Here is a 24,530-nt window from a genome sequence, read left to right on the forward strand (position 1 = left end):
CAAAATGAAAACTCCGTAAATACTGTATATAATGTATAAGAATGAAAAATCCTTATTATTCATGTAAAATTAAGTTTTAAAGTACAAATGGACCAAGAATTAGTAAAATATAGATTACTTACACATAATAGGTTTTTTTTGAAAGAGAATATGTAACATGTTTTATTAGCAGAGCCTTATTTATTGTAGAGTTCGTGTGACTAATCAGACATTTGCAATAATAAATACCATAAAACTGGGGATTTTAAATAAACAATTTTCTTATTATATCACAGTATAACATCAAAAATTGTAGTTATTTCTGATGATCATGAGTATTTTTGCCATTTGTTCTATGATCCTCAAAAATTCAAAATTTAATAATTCCAATAAAAATATTTATCTCACCAATGCTAAACTTTTAAATTTCTCCATTTTAAAGTCTTTATCGTGTATAACTGCAGTGTCTTACTAAACATACATATCAAAATATAGGTTTGCATGTTAGATAGGTTCCTTTGCCATTGTGTGGTTGATAGCTCAGGCATTTCAAATGAGGCACTGAAAGCAGGGAAATGTATTTTAACTTTATATTATGTAATTTCTTTGCTTAGTAAGGTCAATTAGACATAATCTTTTTCAATTTTTTTAGCTGAGTTGTTATTCCTTCTATCAAATTTCCCTGACATGTTCATTTTTACCAATAAAGACTGCTGCCAAAGTTGTCTCCACTCCATCTCTGTTTCTTGTCCTGCTTATAACACCCCTTCTGTTTGGACTGGCAATGCTGATCTAATAAAGATGACAAGGCTATATATCATCTATAACACACACAAACACACATGCACACACACACCTTACTAATAGCTGGTTGTAAACAAGCTCTTATTATATGATATTATATGATAAACATTTTGTATTAAAACATCTTAAATAAGACTTCAACCGATCAACACAAAACTTATATGAAGGATATCCAAATATATTATTAATGCAAGTCATCTAAAAATTCCAACTAGTGAGGTTACTTCTGCATGGGTAATTTTTACCTTGGAGCTGTTAAAAATTGTGAATAAAGGCCTGACAAGATGGCTCATGGCTACAACCCCATTGTTCCTGGAAATGGAAGTAGAGAATACAACTTCTTGACAAACATGAGGTACACAGCAAGACATTGTCTAATTAGTAGAACTCTGAGTATCACAAATCACTCTTTAAAAATCCAAACAAACTGTACTTTATTAATGTGTAAAATAAAGCTTTTATGGGTTGTGAGACAGATAGTAGAGGTCCTAACCAGCAAGGCTGAAGGGTGAGTTGCTCCCTAGAACCGATGTAGCAGAAGATTAACACACACACCAACACACACACACACACACACACACACACAGGCATCATGTACAAGTACACTCATTGTTGTGTATACATATACACAAAAACCCCACTATATATATATATATATATATATATATATATAGAGAGAGAGAGAGAGAGAGAGAGAGAGAGAGAGAGAAATTCAAAGATACAAAACCTCCTTTTCATCAGAATTACTTTCAAATATTTTAACACATATCTAGATTTTAAAATACAATAATTTACCAATATAATTTTTATATTATCAAATTAAATTCAGCTACATCTATCTTAATATGCATAATGAAATAGCAATACAATGAGAGAATTTTACCCCTTATATTATCATTGGCAGAAATGCTTCAAGTCATCAAATAGTGAAAAGATGTTAATCACCTGTAATTTATTTTCATACATGTGGACACATTTGGTCTAATATCTATCATCATATAAAGAGCAATGATAATGTATAAAAATTGTTGGCAGAAATACTAAAATATATTTATTTCAATTACATTATTTCCTAACATGCCAAAGTTCTTAGTAATTCAATTTGGAAATAATAAAAATTATGATACTATTTTCATTCTTCTAATGCCCCGACTACCATTTTTTATAAGTATAATTTATTCAGCAAAATTTAATGAAGTCAAGCGGTTAATGATGGACAGTCAAAGTTACATATTTATTCTAAAATTTAGATTATTCTAAAGAAGTTTATACATGTGTATCAGTTTTTCCCTATAGAATATTTGGAATTCTACAATGTTTCATACTTTATTGCTAGGTACTTTTAGTGGCTTTTTTATTTCTCATTTTCCTCTGAGAACCATCAATCAAACTTAAGAGAAAGTTTCTTTAACTTGCATAATTCCATGCTAACCAAATTTGTTAACTTGAATTTCATTTTCAAAATTGTATTTCCTGATACATGTTTTTGTTTGTTTTCTTAACTAGTGAAAAAGGCCATAGATTTTAAATCTAGAGGATTTAAGTTGTTTCCAGGGAAAGACAACAGCAACAAGTTTTCCCTCTGTGAGTGCACTCCTTTTTGTTACTTTCTCTAGTGCAAGAGTGAAGTCTGTGGTGTTTGTGTTGTCTGTGTGTGTTTTATCTAAGTGTCTGTGTATTTACCAAGTAACTGCATTAATATTTATATAACATGCATGATGATTATTCAATATTTTCTGGGATTTAAATGTGTAATAGTTTAATGGTAATTTACCAAACTCATAATTTTTGGGCTAAAATTTATTGCTATGTAAGTAAAATAAAAATCAAAATTGTTATATTTATGTATGAAGACAAAATGCAGATAATTCCGATTGTATGTCGTTTCTTTAAGCAAGAACTATTTAAATATGTCTCAATTATCACAGATATATTTTAAGAAATAATTTAATGGAAATTTTCCTTTAAAGAAATTATTAACTTAAGATAATTTATCCAAATAACAATCCCATATTGTTTTCTAAATAATTATTTCCTCATTTCAAATTGTTATTAAAAGATACAAAATGAACAATTTCACACAGCTGGTATATAATTTCTAATGCTCTCTATTAATTTCAAAATAAGTCACAGATAAAAAGTCTATGCACTCATAAATATAAAAGAAATCATTTTCAGAACAGCTTTGCATGTTTGTCATAGAATGGAACAACAACTAATAGAAATTCCCTACCTCATTGTTTTATATAAATATGTGAAATTTGACACAAGTCTCTTGTGAAATACATCATCTGAATTCTACAATGGCATGAAAAATTGATAGTAACTCTTGCTAAATATTTACACTATTTTTTATTCTTGAACACAAGCACACTTTCCTTCAATTTGTTGAAATCCAAAATTAATTAAATAACTTTTAAACTTATTCAAACTGCTACAAAAACAGTTAACCTATATTTTTAACATGTATGTATAAATAATATACTTCTAGTTAAATTATTGTTTCAACTAGTAGGAAACTATTCTGCATCCCTTATATTATCATTACATACTGTTAGATGAACTTTAAGGATTTTTTTTTACATCTTATTAATTACATTTGTAAATATAAAACTGAAGATCTCTGACTTTGGAAGCAGCATTTTACTTTCAAAATACTCAGCTTGCCGTTTTTGTTTTGTTTTTTTAATATATTTGGCATTAAAAGCATATTTTATAAATGGTAAGTCAATATTCCAAAAAAATGTTGAAACACATTCTCTATATAAGCTTTACTGTAGTTTGAAAGAAGATTCATATGTTTCATAACTGAAATAAACACATGGGTACTATGTTTTGCCAAAAATCATTGATAATTCCAGCCTGTCAGATTTTATCAAGGCTAAATGACAAGAGCTTAACAGTCCTTCTCCTCGCATATTTTCTCCTTTGCACTTCACACACTTTATGTTTGAAGCGTCCATTCTTCTGGAGTGTTTACATATATTTCCTTTATTTACTTATAATAAACATCAGGTATTATCTGACCTATGCAGTTGTCCATTCTTGTTCCTATAACACGTTAGATGAATAAATATTTTATCGTTTTAATGGACCATATGTACAAACTTAAAAGAGAATTTCAACGTTTCTGTTACCTGAAAAAAAAAACAAACAAACAAAACAAATGCTGTTGTCAGTATTTAACTTAAAATCATTAGGCAAATGTTAACGTAAAGCCAAAAATGTGAATAATTTCATCATGATTTTAAGACAAACTTTAATTTATGAAGCCCATATAAAATATTCTATTTTAATATGAATAATCTCTACATAGATAAAATCAAGCTATCTGTGGAAATGTTTTCTTGGATGCAAAATAGTACCCCAAAATTATGTGAATTATATTTTACTGCAAGTTATTTACGTACCGTTGAGCAATTTGTTTAAAAACTGTAATCTCACTGTTGACTTTAGTTAAATATATCACTTTGATTTTAATCATTATTTGCCTACTTTTAAGTAAGTATTTATATCTTTAATATTTGCTATCATTTATTCAATATCCAACCAAAAATATTAAACCAATCATACTATTAATGGATATCCATCTTTTTTTTTTTTTTTTTTTTACTAAGAAAGAAAATTGAACCTCTATTATTTTAGGATTAAAAGGAATCAGTTGCCTGGGTAGTACTGGCCATAAATGTGATTCGTATAAAACACATGATTGTCAAGACACACCTTCTCAGCATATTTAACTGGCACAAACTAGATCAGTGGTCATGAAGCATTCTATGTGCCAGAGTCTACCCCTAAAAACTAATTCAGCGATTATTCTCCTTTATTGTGTTAAGTTAAAGACCTGGAGCAGACAGATCTCTACAAGGAGAGCAACAGAAGTAAAAAAACAAAAACAAAAACAAACAAACAAAGAAACACAACAACAACAAAAACTGGGCACAGGAGTCTTTTCTGAGACTGAATGAAACTCTAACCAAGGATCATGCATTGATATAACCTAGAATCCCTGCAGAGATGTAGCCCTTGCCAGCTCAGTTTCTAATTCTACTCCATACTAATGGGAACAGGGACTGTCTCTGACATGAAATCAGTGGCTGGCTTTTTGAACACCTCCCCCTGAAAAGAAAGCAGCCTTACCAGGCCACAGAGGAAGACAATGCAGCCAGTCCTGATGAAATCTGATAGGCTAAGGTCAGAGGAAGGGGAGGAGGACCTCCCCTATCAATAGACTGGAGTAGGGGCATGGGATGGGAAGAGGAAGGGAAAGGAGCAGGGAGGAGGCTACAGCTGGCATACAAAGTAAATAAATAAGTAATTAAGTAAATGAATAAAGAAAAGAAAAAAATCACCAGCCCCTCTCCTAGAAAAGAATTGCCCCACCCATCTTTTTCCTCAAAGGGAAAGGTATATCAATGTAAGCCAAGACTCATAAGTTTTCTAAGGAAAGTGAAATGTTGTCTAATATATTATAAAAATATTCAAAATCAAATTGTTATAATTTAAAATACTCATCCTTTAACTTGTTTATTATAACATAGAATTATAAAGAAACTTTGAACCTTTCATGTGCTCATGCTTTTTTTCCTACATCCAATCCATGTTTTCACTCATTCATGAATCATTTGCTCCCCAGCCGCCCCTGCTGTGCTCTTCTAGAAAATGCAATAAAGGGATGGATAAAATTCAGTCTCAATTCTCAAGAACCCACTATTTTCTCATGAAGATAAATGAAATGAGAAGCAGTCATTTACGGGATATTAAGTGCATTCATACAAAATCTCACAACACTTGATAATTTGGCATTTAATATCAGAACACATTCCAAACCAGTATATCTTTAAACATAGAGCAAAAATTAAAAAAACAAAATTAAAGATAACGCAATCAAAAATAAGCGGTCATTTAGAGGTTCATTTAACTCAGAATATACTCATTCTTATTTCTAGACAAGAAACTCCTTTAATTAACAAAAATCTATTTTGATGTTTACAGGCATTTTTGGGATAAAATATATACAGTAATCAATAATGTATAAATTTCTGAAGTACATTTTAAACTCATATATAATAAAAAACCTTTTCCTTTATAAAAATAAATAATTCAGCTTTTAAGTTTATTCTCCAGTTGTATGTGAGAAAATGATTCCAAATGTTTCAACAATGATTATGATAAAAACATATTTAAAGGGTTGAGAAAAAATGGCTTTTCCATCAGTGATATTCTTCTCAAGAGTCAACATCCTACTTTTAAAACATTCATATGCATATCATGCTGCAAGTTGCTATGTAGATTATATGCAATGAAGGAAATATAGCAGACCAATCCCTTCCAAGGTATTAGGAAGTGAAATTACCTGACTGAAGAAATACTCACTTCATGTGAATGTCTCATCACCATTTAAGTCTGGGAACTACTGAAATTTCTGTATACCAATAAAAATAAAATAGCTTATAAAGACATACACACAAAATAATGTCAACTAAAGCCTAGTGAACTGAAATTAATTAGTTAAGCACATCAAAAATATAACATGTCTTCATTTTAAGATAGAATATAAGATAATTTCAATTTTAGAAAATGATATGTAATAGCTATGTCATTCTAAGTTTTCTAGACATTGACATTAATTAGTAATATAATATTGAACACATTTTGCACTCTGTCCATGCTTCAGGCTGATCACCTGCAAGAAGTTTATAATAATGGTTAATTTGAAACTTATTTGGAGAACAAAATTAATTATACAAAGTGTCCAGTATGATTCCTGACATATAGTACAATGTAAATAAGTAGTATTAATATTTATGCAAAATATCACACAGTAGTACATTTGAGACAATAATAATTGGAGAGGTGAAAATTAAATTTTTTTATCTTTATCCACCCACAAGCCATTTATGTATTATAATGTTGTACACTGTACTATATGTTTTGTATTGCACTATAGCAAGGTAGTTAAACCTAGAACATGCCAACTCTTTTAATCTTCTGCACAGTATAAAAAGTCAGTCTAATATCATTCTACAGACAAGCTCTTTAAGAATCAGAAATAGAATATTACCATGAAAATTCTCATTCAATGAAGACATACAAGGATGTGCTGATAATCAAACTACTAGAGTATATATATTGAAAAATCGATTTCTCTTAGCTTTTACCAATATGTCAAAATAACTGAATTCTATGGTCTATAAAAGATATAAACTTAACTATAGAGTATAAAAGAACAAAAATCACTAATTTTTTACACGAACAAATATTTTTAACATTGTATAAATAGTATATAAATAAAATGTTCTTAGTTATGCAATAAGTTTAGTTTAGAGCAAAAATGAGCAATTATCTATTATAAGAAGAGGAGTATATTTTTTTACTTTGCAGTAATTTATTTGAAAACCCAAAAGAAGTTGTGTGGAGAGTGAAGAAAACTACACATCCATGAACGTATCATATACTGACAGAAAAGAACTATATTTGAGCATAAATATTGGTGATGAATGAGAAATAAAATTGACATAGAATATGATCTAAAACCTTTGGAGATGTTAACAATATGGAGATACATTTTAAAAATTTAACAATAATTTCATATTCACAATAAATAATTGTACTAGACTATGCTAATATCATGGAAATTATAAAGATGATTACTTTGCATCAGAGCAGCAGTGAAATGTCAGTGGCAGCTTTGAAATATGATTCATTGAAAATCTGAGTAATCTTGGTATAGACGACAGATTCATACTCAGAAGCTGTAAGAACTGTGGTAATGTTTCAAACAATCAAAAATACAAAATATGACGATCTCTAAGTCAATAATTTAGAATAAGCCCACTACAGTGAAATTGGCCAACCCAAGACTGTGGCCCAGAAAGCCCCAGAGAGTTTAAGAAGGAGTAAATAGCAATTTGATGAAACAAGTAAATAAAAAGTGCCACATGAAATGAATCCTTAAGCATATAATAGAGTTGGCTAGAACTAATTTGTTTGTGATATTTATGAAAGCAGTTTTGGAATGATTTGAGAAATCATGCCAGTTTTTATCTATTTACAGAAAAAAAAATGACTTAAAAAAGAACACAACTGTGAGAGAGCACACACAAGCTCTCTGCCTTCCTGGCAAATCACTTTAAAAATAATGATGGATTTGGACTATCAGAAATTAAGCCAAATTCTAGCAAGTGTCAGCTTTGATCTTACAGTAGAATTACCTCAATAGTTCTTTTTATACATTTAGTATATGCTGACAATTGGTATTATCTAGGAAGAGTGAGAAATGGGCATCTTTACTTTCTAGAAATGATGATCCCATTCCAGAGTGCAGTACAAGGACCGTCATCGGCTTCATTCTTTTTCCCTCTAAAGTCATGTTCTTTTATTTAAAGGTAGCTGATGAGCATGCAGGGCTATAAACAGTAGATGATATTCTATTATAGTACAATATCACTCAGATATTCTAGAACTAGTAATCATGAATTTTAGGACAGATTGTTATACAGTATCATTGAGGAAAACAGAAGCTGTATAATCAGACCCTGTTTCAATGTCAAGAATAAAAATGTACATCCATCCATACATATGTACACAAACATGAATAAATAAGCTTATCATAAAATCTATTTTAATCATCCAATGTGATCATGTTCACTTCAACGAAAAAACTATAAAATTATCATTAACTGAATTATCTCTAAAAGTTTTAATATATGCAAAATAGATAAATCTAAATGTTATGGAAATTGCATGAGAGTAGAGCAAACATTTTGTTTTTTAGCATTATCAAAATACAATGAAACACAATAATTTAGACTTTTATAAAAAAATTGTTATTAGCAGAGCAAAATGCTTCTCTATCCAAGTGTGTTAGTAAAATACTGTTTTTTTTTTAATATTGCTTTTTATTATAACTTTGAAAGGAACCAGGACTAAGGCAACATACTCACAACAGGTGATAATTAAAACTAAAGCATCCAACATTGAACTGTTAGTATTCAGAATAGTATATATCTTTAATAGGACATCAGAATTATTTTCATATGTGTCCTTGAATAAAAAATTATTTTACCTTTGTTATTGTTTTCATATGTGTCCTTGAATAGAAAAATATTTTACCTTTATTATTGTTTTCTGAAATGACACTTTAATTTTATGTGCTCAAATGTGGTGTAGTACATTTTTGCAGATTTCAAAATTTTTCTTATTGAGTTTCTAATCACACATATTGTATATTTGCTTGTTTTTGTTTTTTGTTTTTTCTCCTGTTACAGTAAATGAAGGAGGTATTAAAACAGCTTCCAACCTATGTCCAGATCCTGGAGAACCGGAAAATGGGAAGAGAATTGGATCTGATTTTAGGTACTATTTTTAATTATTTTTATTATATGTCTTGCCACCTTTTCAGTTTAAAGATGAAACATTATTGATACTGGATGAATGTGGATGAAGGGAACTCAAACAGTGCAAGTATATTCTATACATATTCTACATATTTGTTACAATTAATAATACTTCAGTGTTCTAAATGATGAAATAATACAGCAAAAATTTCAGGATACTCTTAGAGATGGAGTTATTAGTTTTTGTTAAGTGAATGAAAAATTAGGTGATTCAGATTTTTATAAAGAATGAGGAGAGGGTTGTGAGGGAACAAGGGAAAAGACAAATGATATGATTTTATTATTATCTCAAAGATAAAACTATAAATTTTCTCTCTGGTTCTGCTATTTAATAGTTGTTCAGACATGAATAATTTGTCCAGTCCTTTGCACTTCCTATTCTATAACATTAAAATCAGACCACACATAAACAGTTTTGAATTTTCAATAAGGCAGTATATGTGAGATGAAGCAGTAAATATTTCAGAGACTTTTTTTTAATTTTTAGATATAAAATAGCTCAAATCTTTAGCTATAGTATCTAAGTAACATTTTGTTTAAAATTAACTTTAAATAACAACCAAAAATGAATATAACTTCTTGTGCAGGCCAATAATCTACTTAACTAAAAAGACTTGTTAAGCAACTTGTATTATTTGTAATATGTGTTCAAATTTATTTATTTGTTGCTGATTCCCCTGTTACTTGAACATTTTATCATTAAATCGTTACAAGGCAAATAAGGGGAAAGCCTACAAGATATCATCCCTACACAGAAAGTATGGGATTGCTAAAAGTGGAAGTTGATAATCTTCCCCAGGAAACACATACTGGTTGCTTATCCAATACCAAATTAGACAAAAAAAAAAAAAAAAAAAAACATATATACGCAACTAATATTATACAGACTGAGTAGCTTATATTTATGAAGAAGTATATATGTATATACACGCATACATGTAAAAATAATTAATGAAAATAGGAATATGAATTTGAAAAAGAGCAATGTGGGAATCTTGAGAGTGTTGGTAGGGAGAAAGGGAAAGAGAAAAGTAATATAATTTAATTAACTCAAAAATAAATACAATATTGACTTGAAAGGATCACAATATACTCTAAATGGAACGTTAAGTGATACATCACTTTTTAAAAAGTGTACGTAAGTTGAAAGATTCAACTTTCTCCACCTCAAAAACAAAATAAAAGCCAACCTTTGTGAAATGCTGACATTAAATGGAACTCAGTATATCAGGATTTAAAGGACTCATGATTTAAACGTTGCTTATTTGTTTTGAAATCAATTTAATTTAATCATAAACTCATCTTCAATATATATCACAAATAAGACAAAGAGGAAATCATGAAATTTGCAGGCAAATGGTGGGATCTAGAAAAGATCGTTCTGAGTGAAATATCCCAGAAGGAGAAAGACAAACATGGAATATACTCGCTTATATAGACCTAAAAGATATGATAAACATAATGAAATCTATACACCTAAAGAAGATAATCAAGAAAGCAGACACGGGGTGTGATGATCAATCCTCATTTAGAAAGACAAATGGGATATGCATTGAACATATGACAGGAGTCTACTGCAGAAAGCATCTGAAAGACTCTACCTAGCAGTGTTCCAAAGTAGATATTAAGACTCATAATCAAACCTTCGGCAGAGTGCAGGGAATCATATGAAAGAAGGGGAGTTTGATGTGGAGCTCCACGAGGACCAAACATATCTGGGCACAGGGTCTTTTCTGAGATGGACACTCAACCAAAGACCATGAGAGGATAAAACCTAGAACCTCTGCTCGGATGTGACCCGTGATAGCTCAGTAATCAATTGGTTTCCCATAGTAAGGGGAACAAGGACTATTTCTAACAGGAACTCAATGACTGGCTCTTTGACCTCCCCACCTCCCAAGGGAGGAGCAGTACTGTTAGGCCACAGAGGAGGACTTTGCAGCCAGTCCTGAAAATACCTGACAAAATGGAGTCATATGAAAGGGGAAGAGGTCCTCCCCTATCAGTGGACTTGGAAAGGGGCAGGGAGGAGATGAGGAAGGGAGGTGGGATTGGGGAGGGAATGAGGGATACAGCTGGGATACAGAATTAACAAAATGTAACTAATGAGAAAAATAAAATAAAAAAAAGACTAAGAGCTGTTTTCTTCAAATCTAAAAACGCTTTTCTTTTTGTGTGAACATGAAGTGTAACTACAATGTATGTTTATGTGTGATAGTAGATCTTATAACAACATACATATTCCATTCGTTAGTGACGCTTAGAAATGACGATATGCAACGCTAACTAACACGCAGGGAGAATACTGCTTACATGACTGTAATGCATTAGCAATACAATGGGTTAAATTACTGTTAGGTATAACAATTTAAATCATTTGCGCATAATTTCAAATTTAGAAATTTGTGGACTCAGAAAATTTTTTGAGAAAATAATGATCTCTAAGAGCACCAAACCATATCAGTAGGATGCACTCATGGTGGTATTGTATTCATACACAGAAGAAAAACTGGAGTGGGAAAAGAGCAGCACATTTCAGTTAGAGAGCATAAATGGAAGTACGTAGAGAGAAACTGACTTAAGTTGACTTGGAGAAGCTAGACCTGTTCTAAAGAGAAAGCACCCTGGAGGCCTTGCAGTGGGACAGGGGCGGAGGATATATTTTACTTTAAGGATACAATATTATTATTAGCTTCTTTTTTTTCTTTTTTCATCATCATTATCCTCACTATTATTATTATTATTATTATTATTATTATTTACAATGCATTCACTTTGTATCCCAGCTGTAGCTCCTCCCTCATCTCCTCCCAGTCCCACCTTCCCTTCCTCACCCCCTCTGACCTCTGCTAGTCCACTGACAGGGGAGGGAGGTCCTCCTTCCCTAAGATCTGACCCTAGCCTACCAGTGCTCACCAGGATTGACTGAATCCTCTTTCTTTTTGGCCTAGTAAGGTCACCTCAGCCAGGAGAAGGTGATCAAAGAGCAGGCAGTGACTGCCCCTGCTCTCCTTACTAGGAATCACCATGGAGACTGAGCTGCCCATCTGAGGAGAGAGCACACATACAAGAGAGAAAGAGAGAGAGAGAGGGGGAGGTTTAAAGCGAGGAAAAGAGGGAGAGAAAGAGAGAGTGAGAGAGAGAGTTGTTATATTTGGCAACTTAACCCATTATCTTTCATGTGAGCAGGCTTGCTCTGCTTCACTATGATTCACTGCACTGGGCAGGCTTGCTTTGCCTGCCTCTCAATGAGTATACCCACACCATTTCACTCATTTAAACCATCTACTTGTTTTGATGTGTTTTTTTGTTTTGTTTTTTTGAGGAGTTATCTGTAAGTTACATGATCTAATTTATATTTTCCAAGATCACACCATTTAAGTTTTACCTGGTTAGCTTCATAAGGTAAGCTTGGTAAATATGCTGGCAAATTTGACTATGGTATTGACAATGAAACTGATCCCACCCTCCCTCCCCCTTCTTCACGCATGCCCCTCCCCAAGTCCACTGATAGGGGAGGTCCTCTTTGATTGCATTTCTTGATGTGAAAAACAAAACAAAACAAACAAACAAACAAACAAAAAACATCCTGGAAGTGAGCAGAACCATTCCTTAGTTGCAGACTTTAGACTGTATAAGAGCAGGAAAAACTAGCTGAATGTTCTTCATGAATACATTCTTTTCTCTCTGATTTGACTGTGGATGTGAATTGACTATTTGTCTCAAGTTTCCATATTCTTTACTTTCCTGCTGTAATAGACTAAACCTCATATTGTGAAGTACTCTTTTTTGTTTAGGAACTTTGTTTCCATGGTATTTTTATTCTGGCAATAGAAATGCAACTGGGGCAAGAATTATTCCGAGGTATCAGATAGGAAGACAAATACACATTAGAACCCGATAGACCATGTGATGGAGAGTTGAATGTGTTCATCTTTAATATTAATAATATTTAATATGTTCATATTTTATAATGTTTATATTTGATAATATTTGATCAAGCAGGGCCAGTAAACAAAATATGTGCATGTAGAAATAGGTATCGGTTGGGTGAGGTTGATGGTAGAGAGGAAAATGGCAAAATATCTGCTGTCAATGGAGAAGAGCAAACTTGATATTGAAAATGTTACCCTGTAGAATAATTTTTGGTGCCCTTTGGGGATTAATGATAATGACTTTAACTTCTCTCTAGCATTACTGACTGACCTAAGTACAAATATAAAATGGGTTGTGCAAAGTATGTTAAAATTCACTATGTTTGGCAAATTGCTAGTAATTATTTCAGGCATATGGATTAGAACCATAGACTTGAAATATGCAATTTGGGATCTCTTTAAGAGGAAACATATTGTGTTATCTTCCAAGGTCAGTCTTAGGAACAACATTCTAATCTTTTAGAAAGCCTGAGTAGAAGAATTTGTAGACTCATCTAAAAGATGCAAAGACTTTATGTATATTTTAAAACTATGAATGGCATTCATTATATGAATGACATGAGAACTATCACAAAATAGTAGGAAAAAAGCTAATAAAGATATAAAGCATTGAAAAAAGATAGAGTACACCTTCAGCTAACTCTTTTTTTTTCTTTTTTCATTATTACCTTCCCCAAAATAGTAGGTATTCCTAGACCCTTGTCTTGGCAAAAGAGAACTGAATAGTGACTTTTCCATGAATCACCATTTGTATATAAAGATGCTAGACTGACTGCAGGATTGACCCAGCAATGTGCCTCATGAATATTAAAATCCTGTGATAAGATTGCCTGGTATTGTCCACCCAGATGACATTTAAATTCCTTGATTAAAATATTAAGATAATAAAAGCATAATGTATAAAACAATTATGAGAATAATGTATTGAATTTCATTTAAAAAAGAAATTTTTCCCTTCAAAAGATCTGTGAGAGGATTTATATCTAATATGTACACAAACAAAAATGAAACAACTCTTTAAAGAGCAGTAAGACCTCAACTCTGTTCCATAATAGATTAAAAAGCAAAGAATAGAGAGATACATATATATACTGTTTCAATAACACATATTAAAGTCTTTCTCTTCAACACTAATCTCCACTGGAAACATTATATTAAAATTCTTCCATAGTAACAGTACACTCCACAAAGGAGGAAGTCAGAAAGAAAAAAAAATGTTACATACTAAGACTCAGTGTTTTTTTTTTTTTTTTTTTATTAAAGGACAGAAAGAGCCTTCCACTCATTGTCCATGGATGACATCATAGGCTCTTCCTACGTTTTCAGAAACTTGAAGCATTAGATCCTAGCTGAAGGTTCTCCACCCTCCATTCAGTGTGCTTGCTTTGCATAATTCTTCCTCTTAAACAGCTGACACAACAGGTGTTCTTCTAATAAAACAAAAAAAACCAATAAAACTTTGTGCAGCCTCTTGTTAAACAAATGTTCAATTTGAGCATATAAAATATCTTATAAGTGGCTGGCTTTTAACAGTTTTGTCTACAGCGGAAGACAATGCAGCCAGTCCTGATGAGACCTGATAGGCTAGGATCAGAAGGAAGGAGAGGAGGACCACCCTATCAGTGGACTTGGGGAGAGACATGGAAGGAAATGAGGAAGGGAGGGTGGAATTGGGAGGGAATGAGGGAAGGGATACAAAGTGAATAAACTGTAATTAATATAAAAAAATTAAAAAATACCTTAAAAGATCCGTGTTTTTTTCAGTTTCATCACCAGTCCATAATTTGTCCCTTGAGAATTATGGTAGTCAACTTGCCTCATTATGTGATTTCTTCCTAAATTTTCACTTTTGGGTTTTCCTCATCTGAGGAGTTCAGCCGCCCCAGCACCTTTGTTTATGTTGTCCTAGACATTCTTTCTCTTATCTAATCAGATTTTCTTAGAGTTTGTTCTTTGTCATTTTCTGGTTATTTATTCCTCAACTATTGTCTATTTTATATATAGTTATATATTATGTTATATATTATACTATATTATATAATATTAATATATTATATCAATATATAATATTATATTATATATTATTATCTATAATATATATTATATACTTAGCTAATATATATGTTTTGTCTTTGAGAACATTTCTCAGTGTGCAATACAGAGAATAAACAAAGATTATGAAAGATATATCTAATGAACTGAATTAATTAAGATAACAAAAGTGCATCATCAATATATTTCCATTTATTCATTTGATTCTGAGACTAGAAGACTTGGAACTCATTATTAAAAATAATGCTTTACAGGCAGAGATTGAAAAACTGTTAATCCAATATACACATAATCAATATATTTGTAATTACTGAAGCAATCTATAGGTAAATATTTGAAAGCTGAACTACCTTACTGGCCCCAGTATGCTTAGCATTTGTGTTCTAAAAACCCTGGCAGCTGGGTTTTGAAGTCTACAAAGCTTTTCTTCTAATTTGAAATGCCCTTGGAGCATCACAGAATTTGAAAGAGAGAGGGAATGAAAGAGAGGGAGAGAGAGAAAGGCTGCCAAAGAAATGTAAAAGCTGGCAGCATCGTGTATGCTGAAGTATAAATTAAAATTTTAAATGTCTCTTAAAATTACAGCCAAATGTCTGTGAAATCCCAGTTTGTGGGGTCCTTACTTTTCACAGACTCTTGCAAGCAAGATTTTATATGACACCTTCTTGTCAAAAGCATAGGAAATTAAGGAAGAGGGAAAATTTAAAGATACAAAAGTGATTTTGCCAGACAACCCTTTGCTTCCCTCTGAGAGTGAAGAGTGTTGGTAGTACCAGGTTTGCATTTTGATTACATTATCCGGGCACTGATGGACACTTCAGAGAGTGGGTATTGCTCCCGAGGTCATAGTAGAACACGGCAATTAGGAAAGCTGTAAATACGCACATGTATCATACTTCTGAATTTGAATCTCTCCATTCAGAATGGGCTTTCTAAGCATGTTAGTATATTCATGAATCGTACTTCAGTAACGTCAATGAAATCCTCTGCAATAGAAATTTGCAAAGGCATTCTTCTTGCACCAAGTGCTCAAGTGTGCAAAAGGTTTGCTGAAGAACAGTTGCCACCTTTGGTGTTTTCACTCTCACCACACAGCATCAGTTCTTCGTCTCCAGTTATTTCTCTAACACTAACCTGAGTTTCTTGTCTGTACTTACCACTCTGTAACCATGACACTTCTTTTTTGCCGTCCCATCACTTAAACAAATAGTTTATTTTACGGGAGCCCTGTCATGCTGTCATGTTTGTATTTTCTTTAACTAGCTTTTTTTAAGGTTTCCTTAAATGAGTGCTGAGCGACAGTTCTGAGCTCCATGTTGCCAGTCCCTGCAGCCAGAGACATTCTCTCACAGTTTTAGAGAACTTGTTTTCTGCCAACCCAGGATTCGAGCCTAGAAACTGAAGAGAAGTTTGGAACTAGTCAGTTTATGAGATAGAGCTGGGTTAACAATGGGATTTTTTTCAATTTTTAAAATGTTAATAATTATTATTTATTACAATTTACTAACTTTGTATCCAGGCTGTGGTACCCTCCCTCTTCTCCTCCCAATTCCACCCTCCCACTCTCTTTTCCCCCTATGCCCCGCCCTAATCCCCTAATAGGGAAGGTCCTCCTCCCCTTCCATCTGACCCTAGCCTATCAGGTCTCATCAGGACTGGCTGCTTGGTCTTCCTCTGTGGCCTGGTAAGGCTGCTCCTCCCATGGGGAAGAGATCATAGGTCCTGCCACTGAGTTCATGGTAGAGCCACCCTCTGCTTCTCTTACTAGGGAACCTACTTGGAGACTGAGTCTACAGGCTACCTCTGAACAAGGGTTTTAGGTCCTATCTATGCATGGCCCCTGGTTGGGGTATCAGTCTTTTCAGGGCTCCCAGGTCTCAGTTGTTTTGGCTTTGTTGGTCTCTTTTTGGAGCTCCTGCCCCCTCTAGGTCTTCCTTTCTCCTCCTTCTTTCATAAAATTCCATGCACTCTGCCCAAAGTTTTACCTTTTAAGTGAGGACTGAGCCTCTTCCCTAGGGTTTTCCTTGTTTACCTTCTTTAGGAGTATAGACTTTAGTATGTTTATCCTATATTATATATCTAATAACCATTTATGAGTGAGTATATACTACTATGTGTGTCATTCTGCTTCTGGGATATCTCACTAAATATGATCTTTTCTAGATCTCACCATTTTCCTTCAAATTTCATGATTATCTTGTTTTTAATTGCTGAGTATTATTCCATTGTGTAAATGTACCGCAATTTCTGTATACATTCCTCCACTGAGGGACATTTAAGTTGTATCCAGATTCTGACTATTACAAATAGAGCTGCTGCTACAGATTGGGAAAGGATCTTTACCAACCCTATATCTGACAGAGGACTAATATCCAGAATATATAAAGAACTTAAGAAGTTGAATGCCAACAAACAAAGTGGGCCAATGAAAAATGAGGTACAGTGCTAAACAGAGAATTCTCAAAAGAGGAATATTGAATGGCAGGAAAACACTTAAGGAAATGTTCAATTTCCTTAGTCATCAGGGAAATGCAAATCAAAACAACCCTGAGATTTCACTATATACCCATCAGAATGGCTAAGATCAAAACTTCAAGTGACAACACATGCTGGAGAGGATGTGGAGAAATGGGGACCCTCCTCCATTGCTGGTGGGAATGTAACCTTGTACAACCACTTTGGAAATCAATCTGGTGCTTTCTCAGACAATTAGGAATAGTGCTTCATCAAGATCCGGCTATATCATCCTAGGCATCTACCCGAAATATGTGCTCAACTCCACAACGAAGACATTTTCTCAGTAATGAAATTTAATGTAGGGTTGTGCACTGGGGCTGGAAGGCAGAGAGGATCTCAGAAGAAAGACATAACTGGGAGTATGGGTATGGGCACCTCCACAGGAGAGCCAAGTCAGGGCTAGCTGCTCCTTTTGACAATGGTCGTATATAAGATTCCAATGCAGACTGAAGTTACTGTCTACAAAGACTAACACTTGAACAAGATAACTGGGTGTTTCTTGAGAACATCTAAAAGGATTAAAATTGTAAAATAAAAGCCTAGATCAGAGGATACAAGGAGGAGTGAATCATTACTGTAAACAGTTTTGGTGGGAGTTCTCAAGTAATGTCTAGGGAAAGGTGTACGTCTCTACATAAATGATGTTTATTCATATAATATACCAGCCCAGTTCTATTTTAATATATAATACCTATACATAAAACAATAGTAATGTTATGCCAGGAACCTTTGCTTCAAGTATTAACTGTGCTAGAGTTCTTTCTATTCCAAGCTAGTGAGGGTTCAACCAGATTTCAGAATAAGTACCTTCTTTAGGGAACTTTCCTGTTCTCTAATGTCTATGTCTTTATGCTGCCTTATTTGAAATTATATCTTCAGAAGTGGGGTTTTTCTTTAAGCCTTCCATGTTAAGACTTTCACCATCAATGAAGACCCCGTAATCGAGACTAATCTGTTTGCCTCCAGAGTTTGCCTTTTATAATTCTTCTGATATTTATATATTTATTTTTAAATTAAAAATAAAATCCAACCAAGTCTTTTTATAATACCAGTATGCATCACTAAAGATGAAAAAACGTGCTATATGGAGTCAGGTGAATATAACTGTCATCTTTTTGCATCACTTGAAGATCTTTTCTTACCCAAATATTTGTTTCATAGTTTTTCTTAAATAAAAACAGAAACTCTCATGCCAATCTGTACCAGTAAAGTTAAGATTTACATTATTTAAGAGAGAGTGATGAAGGCATTCAGTTAATAGCCAGGACAAAGCAGCTGTCAATGAATATTTTTTTCATCTCCTCCCAATTGTACCTTCCTTCCTCCTCTTCCTCAAATCCCTCTCCCTTAGTCCACTGATAGGGGAAGTCTTCTTCCAGTAATGTCTGAACCAAATCTGTCAGTCTCATGAGGACTGCCTGGATCCTCTTTCTCTGTAGGCTGGCTAGGTCACACTACCAGGGACAATGGATCAAGGAGCAGGCAACTGAGTTCATGTTAGGGACTGTCTCTTTTCTCCTTACTAGGAAATCATCATAAAGACTGAGTTGTCTATGGGCTACATTTGAACAGGAGGTCTAGGTCCTCTCTATGCATGGTCTTTGCTTGATGCAACAGTTTCTGCAGTCCCCCTTAGCCTAGCTTATTTTCTGCTTTGTTGGTCTCATTGTGTGGCTCCTGTCCCCTCTGGGTCTTATGATATGCCTCCTGTATTTCATAAGACTCCCTGAGTTCTGTCCAAACTTCAGCTGTGAGTCTGTCTCTGTTTAGATCTATTGGGTGGAGTCTTATAGAGGCCATATGTGGTAAGCTCCCATCCTGTTCCCTCTCTTCTACAGCTTTCCAGTGTCTGTCCTGTTTTCTCTTCTGAGTTTAAGCATCTTCCCTGAGTTAATGCTTGTTGTTAAAGCTCCTTTAGGTTTGTGTATTTTAGTATGTCTTAATTCTGGGCTCAGCAAGAGGGGCTTTTCCTTGCCTTGTATCTTATGTTGTCCTATTCGGCTATAATATCTTCAAGGGGAAGAGAGGGAGTAGATCTGAGGAAGAGGAGAGGTGGCAGGTGGTTGGGCGGAGTTGAGGAAGTGGAAACTACAGTTGGTATGTATTGTGTGAGAGAAGTATATATTTGAAAGAAAGAAGAAAGAAAAAAAGAAAGAAAGAAAGAAAGAAAGAAAGAAAGAAAGAAAGAAAGAAAAAAGAAAGAAAGAAAGAAAAAAAATATCTTCCTTTTTTCCCAGCATGACAAAGCCCTTTATTCCTCTTCCTCACTATCATTCCTTACTAATTTTTAATTCACACTAACTTTTTAAAAAGACTTATTACTTGCTCAATAGCCATTGATTGCGATTCTATAAAGTGTTACATTTCACTTTCAGGAAAAGGTGACCAGGATGTACACAGTCACTCTCCTGCTTCTAATCAAAGCCCTCCATCCCTCATATGGCACAAGATCAAAGATTTAAATATATATATGTGTGTGTGTGTGTGTGTGTGTGTGTGTGTGTGTGCGTGTGTGTGTGTGTGCGTGTGTGTGTGTCTGTGTGTCTGTGTGTCTGTGTCTGTGTGTCTGTGTGTGTCTGTGTGTGTATGATCATGCTCCATTCTCTTAGCTTAAGAATGATATCACTCCACAGTTCTATTTGTTACTACATGAACTTGCTTGCAAGATTCTCTCACTTAGTGATTACAAAGCCAAACTTTGAACCCAGAGCTTATGGCTTTCAGTTTGTTGCTCTTTCCTTTGGCTTATATATTTGCATTTTAGCATTTTAGTTCTTCTTTAAGACAGTCTAAACCTAGCCTTCTGGCATTATCTTTCTAGCACCATATTGTGATAATGAATGCTAAACCTGTCTCTTACATAACATGAAAAAAAAAAAACCACTCTAGTTGTGTGGTGTGTATTTAAAAACAATAAATGTTAAGCAGTTATTCTTTCTTAAACTTGTAGTTTCACATGATGAATTCCCCTCAGACTGCCTTCATTCTCAGTGAAGTACTCCTCTACAAACACACTCGTCTTTCTTCCAAGTAGATGACCATTTTATTCTTTAAAAATCAAATTTATTCTTTGAATGTATTTTGTTAATCTCTAGCATTATTTGTATCTACAACATTTGTGTCATTTGACTCTCATGATAATGTTTCTCTTATTTCCACAGCACACATTCATTATACATGACTCACTACTACAGCAAAAATAAGATTTATACCATTTCAAAATAAGATTTATACCATTGCATTAGGTTTTTTGTTGCCCAAGCCAATCCATTTTAAAAGCTTAAGAAAAGTTTTACATATGAAGTGGGCCAAAACTCATCACCACTTTCTCTGGTTGTTATATTTTGAAACTGATGTGATTAATTTGTACTTAGGACAATACATATAAAAATATTTTTTTCTGATCTCTTTGAAAATTTTCTTAAAGTCCTATACTTGGGTCTGAAAACAGCTATAATAAAAAAGAAAACAACTTTTCTATTGTTCCTCAAGACCCAGGAAGTTCTTTACAATGTTGTCTAGTAAAATTTAGCTCCAGTAGAAATGCGTCTATTTTAAATTGTATAGGACCAAAGATAAAATAGTGTAAGTGGATATTTCAAAAGTCACTCCAGTAATACTGTCTAAGCTGATAGGACTTTCAAGATTATATGACTTAAAGAAATAGATAAATTACATAGGGAAGAACATGACAAGAATAGCATACATAATACTTCACTATGGCATTCTAATAAGATTAACAGTTTCTCTGTACTCTGTCTTTGTTCATACAGATAGTATTTTTATTTGCTAGAGGGGAAATAAAAACTTATTGCTGTAGTAAAACAGAAAAAAAATACAAACTTAAATACAGCAGCAATCTGAGGACAAAAAAAATCATGGTGTTACCTTTCTGAAGTACACTTCTAAATATATATGTTGATAAATATATTATTTTGTAATGTAACATATGCAAACATTTTATAAAGACAGTAAGAAAAAAGAGTTGACTGGATTTTATCTGAAACTATTTGGCAGGCATCTTGCTCTGTGTGTTGAGAAATATTCTTTTCTTTTGTGTGTGTGTGGGGGGGTATTATACGAACAGTATATAAACCAAAAAGAAAGAAAGAGAAAGAAAGAAAGAAAGAAAGAAAGAAAGAAAGAAAGAAAGAAAGAAAGAAAGAAAATATGTCTAAAACAAAGCATTTGAGACAAACAACAACAAAAAACAAACCTGTGATAATACCACTGATTATGTTCTGTGTTTGCCATCTATCACTGGTCATGGATCCTGCAGTTAAATGTGCTTTGTGTGCCCAGTAAGACTCCATTAGTGAAAGCTAGTATTTCCTTTGGGAATAACTATCACTTAGAGATAGCTTCTGAATCAAAAATGTAGTGTCATTTCCACTTTCCTTCTCATTGATGGGACCCAATCTGGGTTAGACCATTGTAGGCTCTGTGTATGCTATAGCAATCTTAATGAAATCACATATGTGTTAGCCATGTTAGATCTAGAAGACTGTTTCCTTGGTGTCTCATCCTCACTGGTTCTTACAGTCTTTCTGCCCCCTCTTCTGTGGGGTGCCTTGAACACAGAGGAGAAGAAATTGAAGAAGACATCCCTTCTACAACCTCAGGCTCCAACATCTCTCATTCTCTGCACATTGTCCTGTTTTGGGTCTCTGAATTTGACCCCATGCACAGAAAGAGAAAGCTATTCTGATGATCACTGAACAAGACATAGATCTATGACCATTGCAATTGTGGTTAGGAGTAATTTTATTGGTACATTACTTTAACATAACAGTAATAGTTGGCTCTCTGCTAGATACTTGGCCTATATTTTCTTAGGTCCTTGGCCACCAGAACAGGGTCAGGTGTGGGTCCTGTCTCATGAAGCAGTATTTAAATGCAACAACACAGTAAATGGTAACTCCTACAACATTTTATTTTTGCCAGCATTTTTTCTTTAACTTTTTTCTTTATTATTATTATTTATTACAATTTATTCACTTTATATCCTGGCTGTGGCCCTCTCCCTCATCTCCTCCTGGTCCCAATCTTTCTATCTCTCCCATGCCCCCCAATGTTTCTCCCCTAGTCCACTGATAACAGAGGTCCTCCTCCCCTACCATCTAACCCTAGCTTACCAGGTCCCATCATGACTGTCTGGATCTTCTTTCCCTCTGGCCTAGGTAGGCCACCTTTCTAGGAGGAAGTGATTAAAGAGCCATCCACTGAGTTCATGTCAGAGACAGCCTCTCTTCCCCTTACTAATGAACCCACATGGAGAATGAGTGACTCATGGGCTACAAATGAGCACTGGGGTTTAGGTCCTCTTCATGCATGGTCTTTGGTTGAATTTTCAGTCTCTGCATGACCCTCTAAGCCCAAATTTTTTGGCTGTTGGTCTACATGTGGAACTCCTGTCTCCTTCAGGTCTTTCTAGCTCCTCCTTCTTTCACAAGATTTCCTCCCCAAAGATTGGCTATGCATCTCAGCAGTTGCCAACCATGTTCATAGCAGCTTTATTCATAATAGCCAGAATCTGGAAACAACCTAGATGTCCCTCAACTAAAGAAGGGATAGAGAAACTGTGGCACATTTACACAATGGAATACTACTTTAAAATGAAAACAATAATGTTTGCAATCAAATGGATGGAACTAGTAAAGATGATCCTGAGTAAGGTAACCCGGGAGCAGAAAAACATACATGGTCTTATAAGTCGATATTAGCCATATAATATAGGATAAACATACTAAAATCTATTGTCCTAAAGAGGCCAAACAGCAAGGAGGACCCTAGGGAAGAGGCTTAGTCCTCATTCAGAAGGGCAAACAGGCTACACATTGGAAATAGGACAAGAGCCTTCAACAGGAGTCCTCTGAAAGACTCTACCCAGTAGGTTCTCGAAGCATTCTTTAAGATAAACTTGCTTTACAAGAAAATCATCTCTTACATATAGCATGATGCTCTAACACACACACACACACACACACACACACACACACACACACACACACACAAAATACCAAGTCATTTGTAATGAGATGAAAGCATATGATTTCCGTTTTAAACCCTGAAAATCTTTTCCTTTACTTTTATCACAAAATCAACAATGAAAAACCAATCCTAGTAGAATTTTTTTTTATCTTTCCATACTTGAACTACTTTCAACACTAACTTATATCTACCTCTGCTCTTATTTTTTCATCTTCACTTAAAAGTGTTTAGGCCACAGAGGAGGACAGTGCATCCAGTCCTGATGAGACCTGATAAGCTAGGGTCAGATGGAAGGGGAGGAAAACCTCCTCTGTCAGTGGACTTAGAGAGGGGCAGGGAGAACCTGAGCAAGGGGGGGGTGGGGTTGGGAGGTAATGAGTGGGGGCTACAGTTGGGATACAAAATAAATAAACTGTAAAATAAAAATTAAAAATTAAAAAAAAAGTGTTTAGCTCATGCTACAAAGTTCCTTCATTGGAGATCTCTGTACCAATGCTTTTTTGTTGTATACCTATCAAATCAAAGTTATATCCCAGATAATTACCCTCTGAGGACTCAGGCCATTTAACCATGACACTCATTTCTACTTGGAACATGCCATCAAATCGAATCATTTTTGTTTGTTGTAGAATCTCTATCTAATTCTTTGTCATGACAACTCTCAGAACTGTTCTTGGAAATTCCCTGCTCTGTTATATCTCATATTAAAGTTGGGGTGATGCTGCAGGTTGTTCTCCAAGCTTCAGGCTGAGATGATCTTGACTGGACACTCAGTAGGAAACTTAAAGATGTAAAGCATATACAACCCAGGAGTCTTAGTAGGTCTCTCCTTTCTGTCTGTTCCCCCTTTCCT

General features: G+C 34.0%; 1 protein-coding gene across 1 annotated transcript in view; it reads left to right on the forward strand.

Annotated features, from left to right (window-relative positions):
* Csmd3 (CUB and Sushi multiple domains 3) overlaps positions 1-24,530 on the forward strand; it is a 1,323,831-nt gene that overhangs the window by 506,369 nt on the left and 792,932 nt on the right. The window contains exons 8-9 of the mRNA XM_060389430.1: positions 2,290-2,367; positions 9,054-9,141. Coding sequence (XP_060245413.1) covers positions 2,290-2,367; positions 9,054-9,141 — 166 coding nt within the window. The remainder of the gene's footprint in view (positions 1-2,289; positions 2,368-9,053; positions 9,142-24,530) is intronic.

This window comes from Meriones unguiculatus, chromosome 8, assembly GCF_030254825.1.
Source record: "Meriones unguiculatus strain TT.TT164.6M chromosome 8, Bangor_MerUng_6.1, whole genome shotgun sequence".
Taxonomy (NCBI): domain Eukaryota; kingdom Metazoa; phylum Chordata; class Mammalia; order Rodentia; family Muridae; genus Meriones; species Meriones unguiculatus.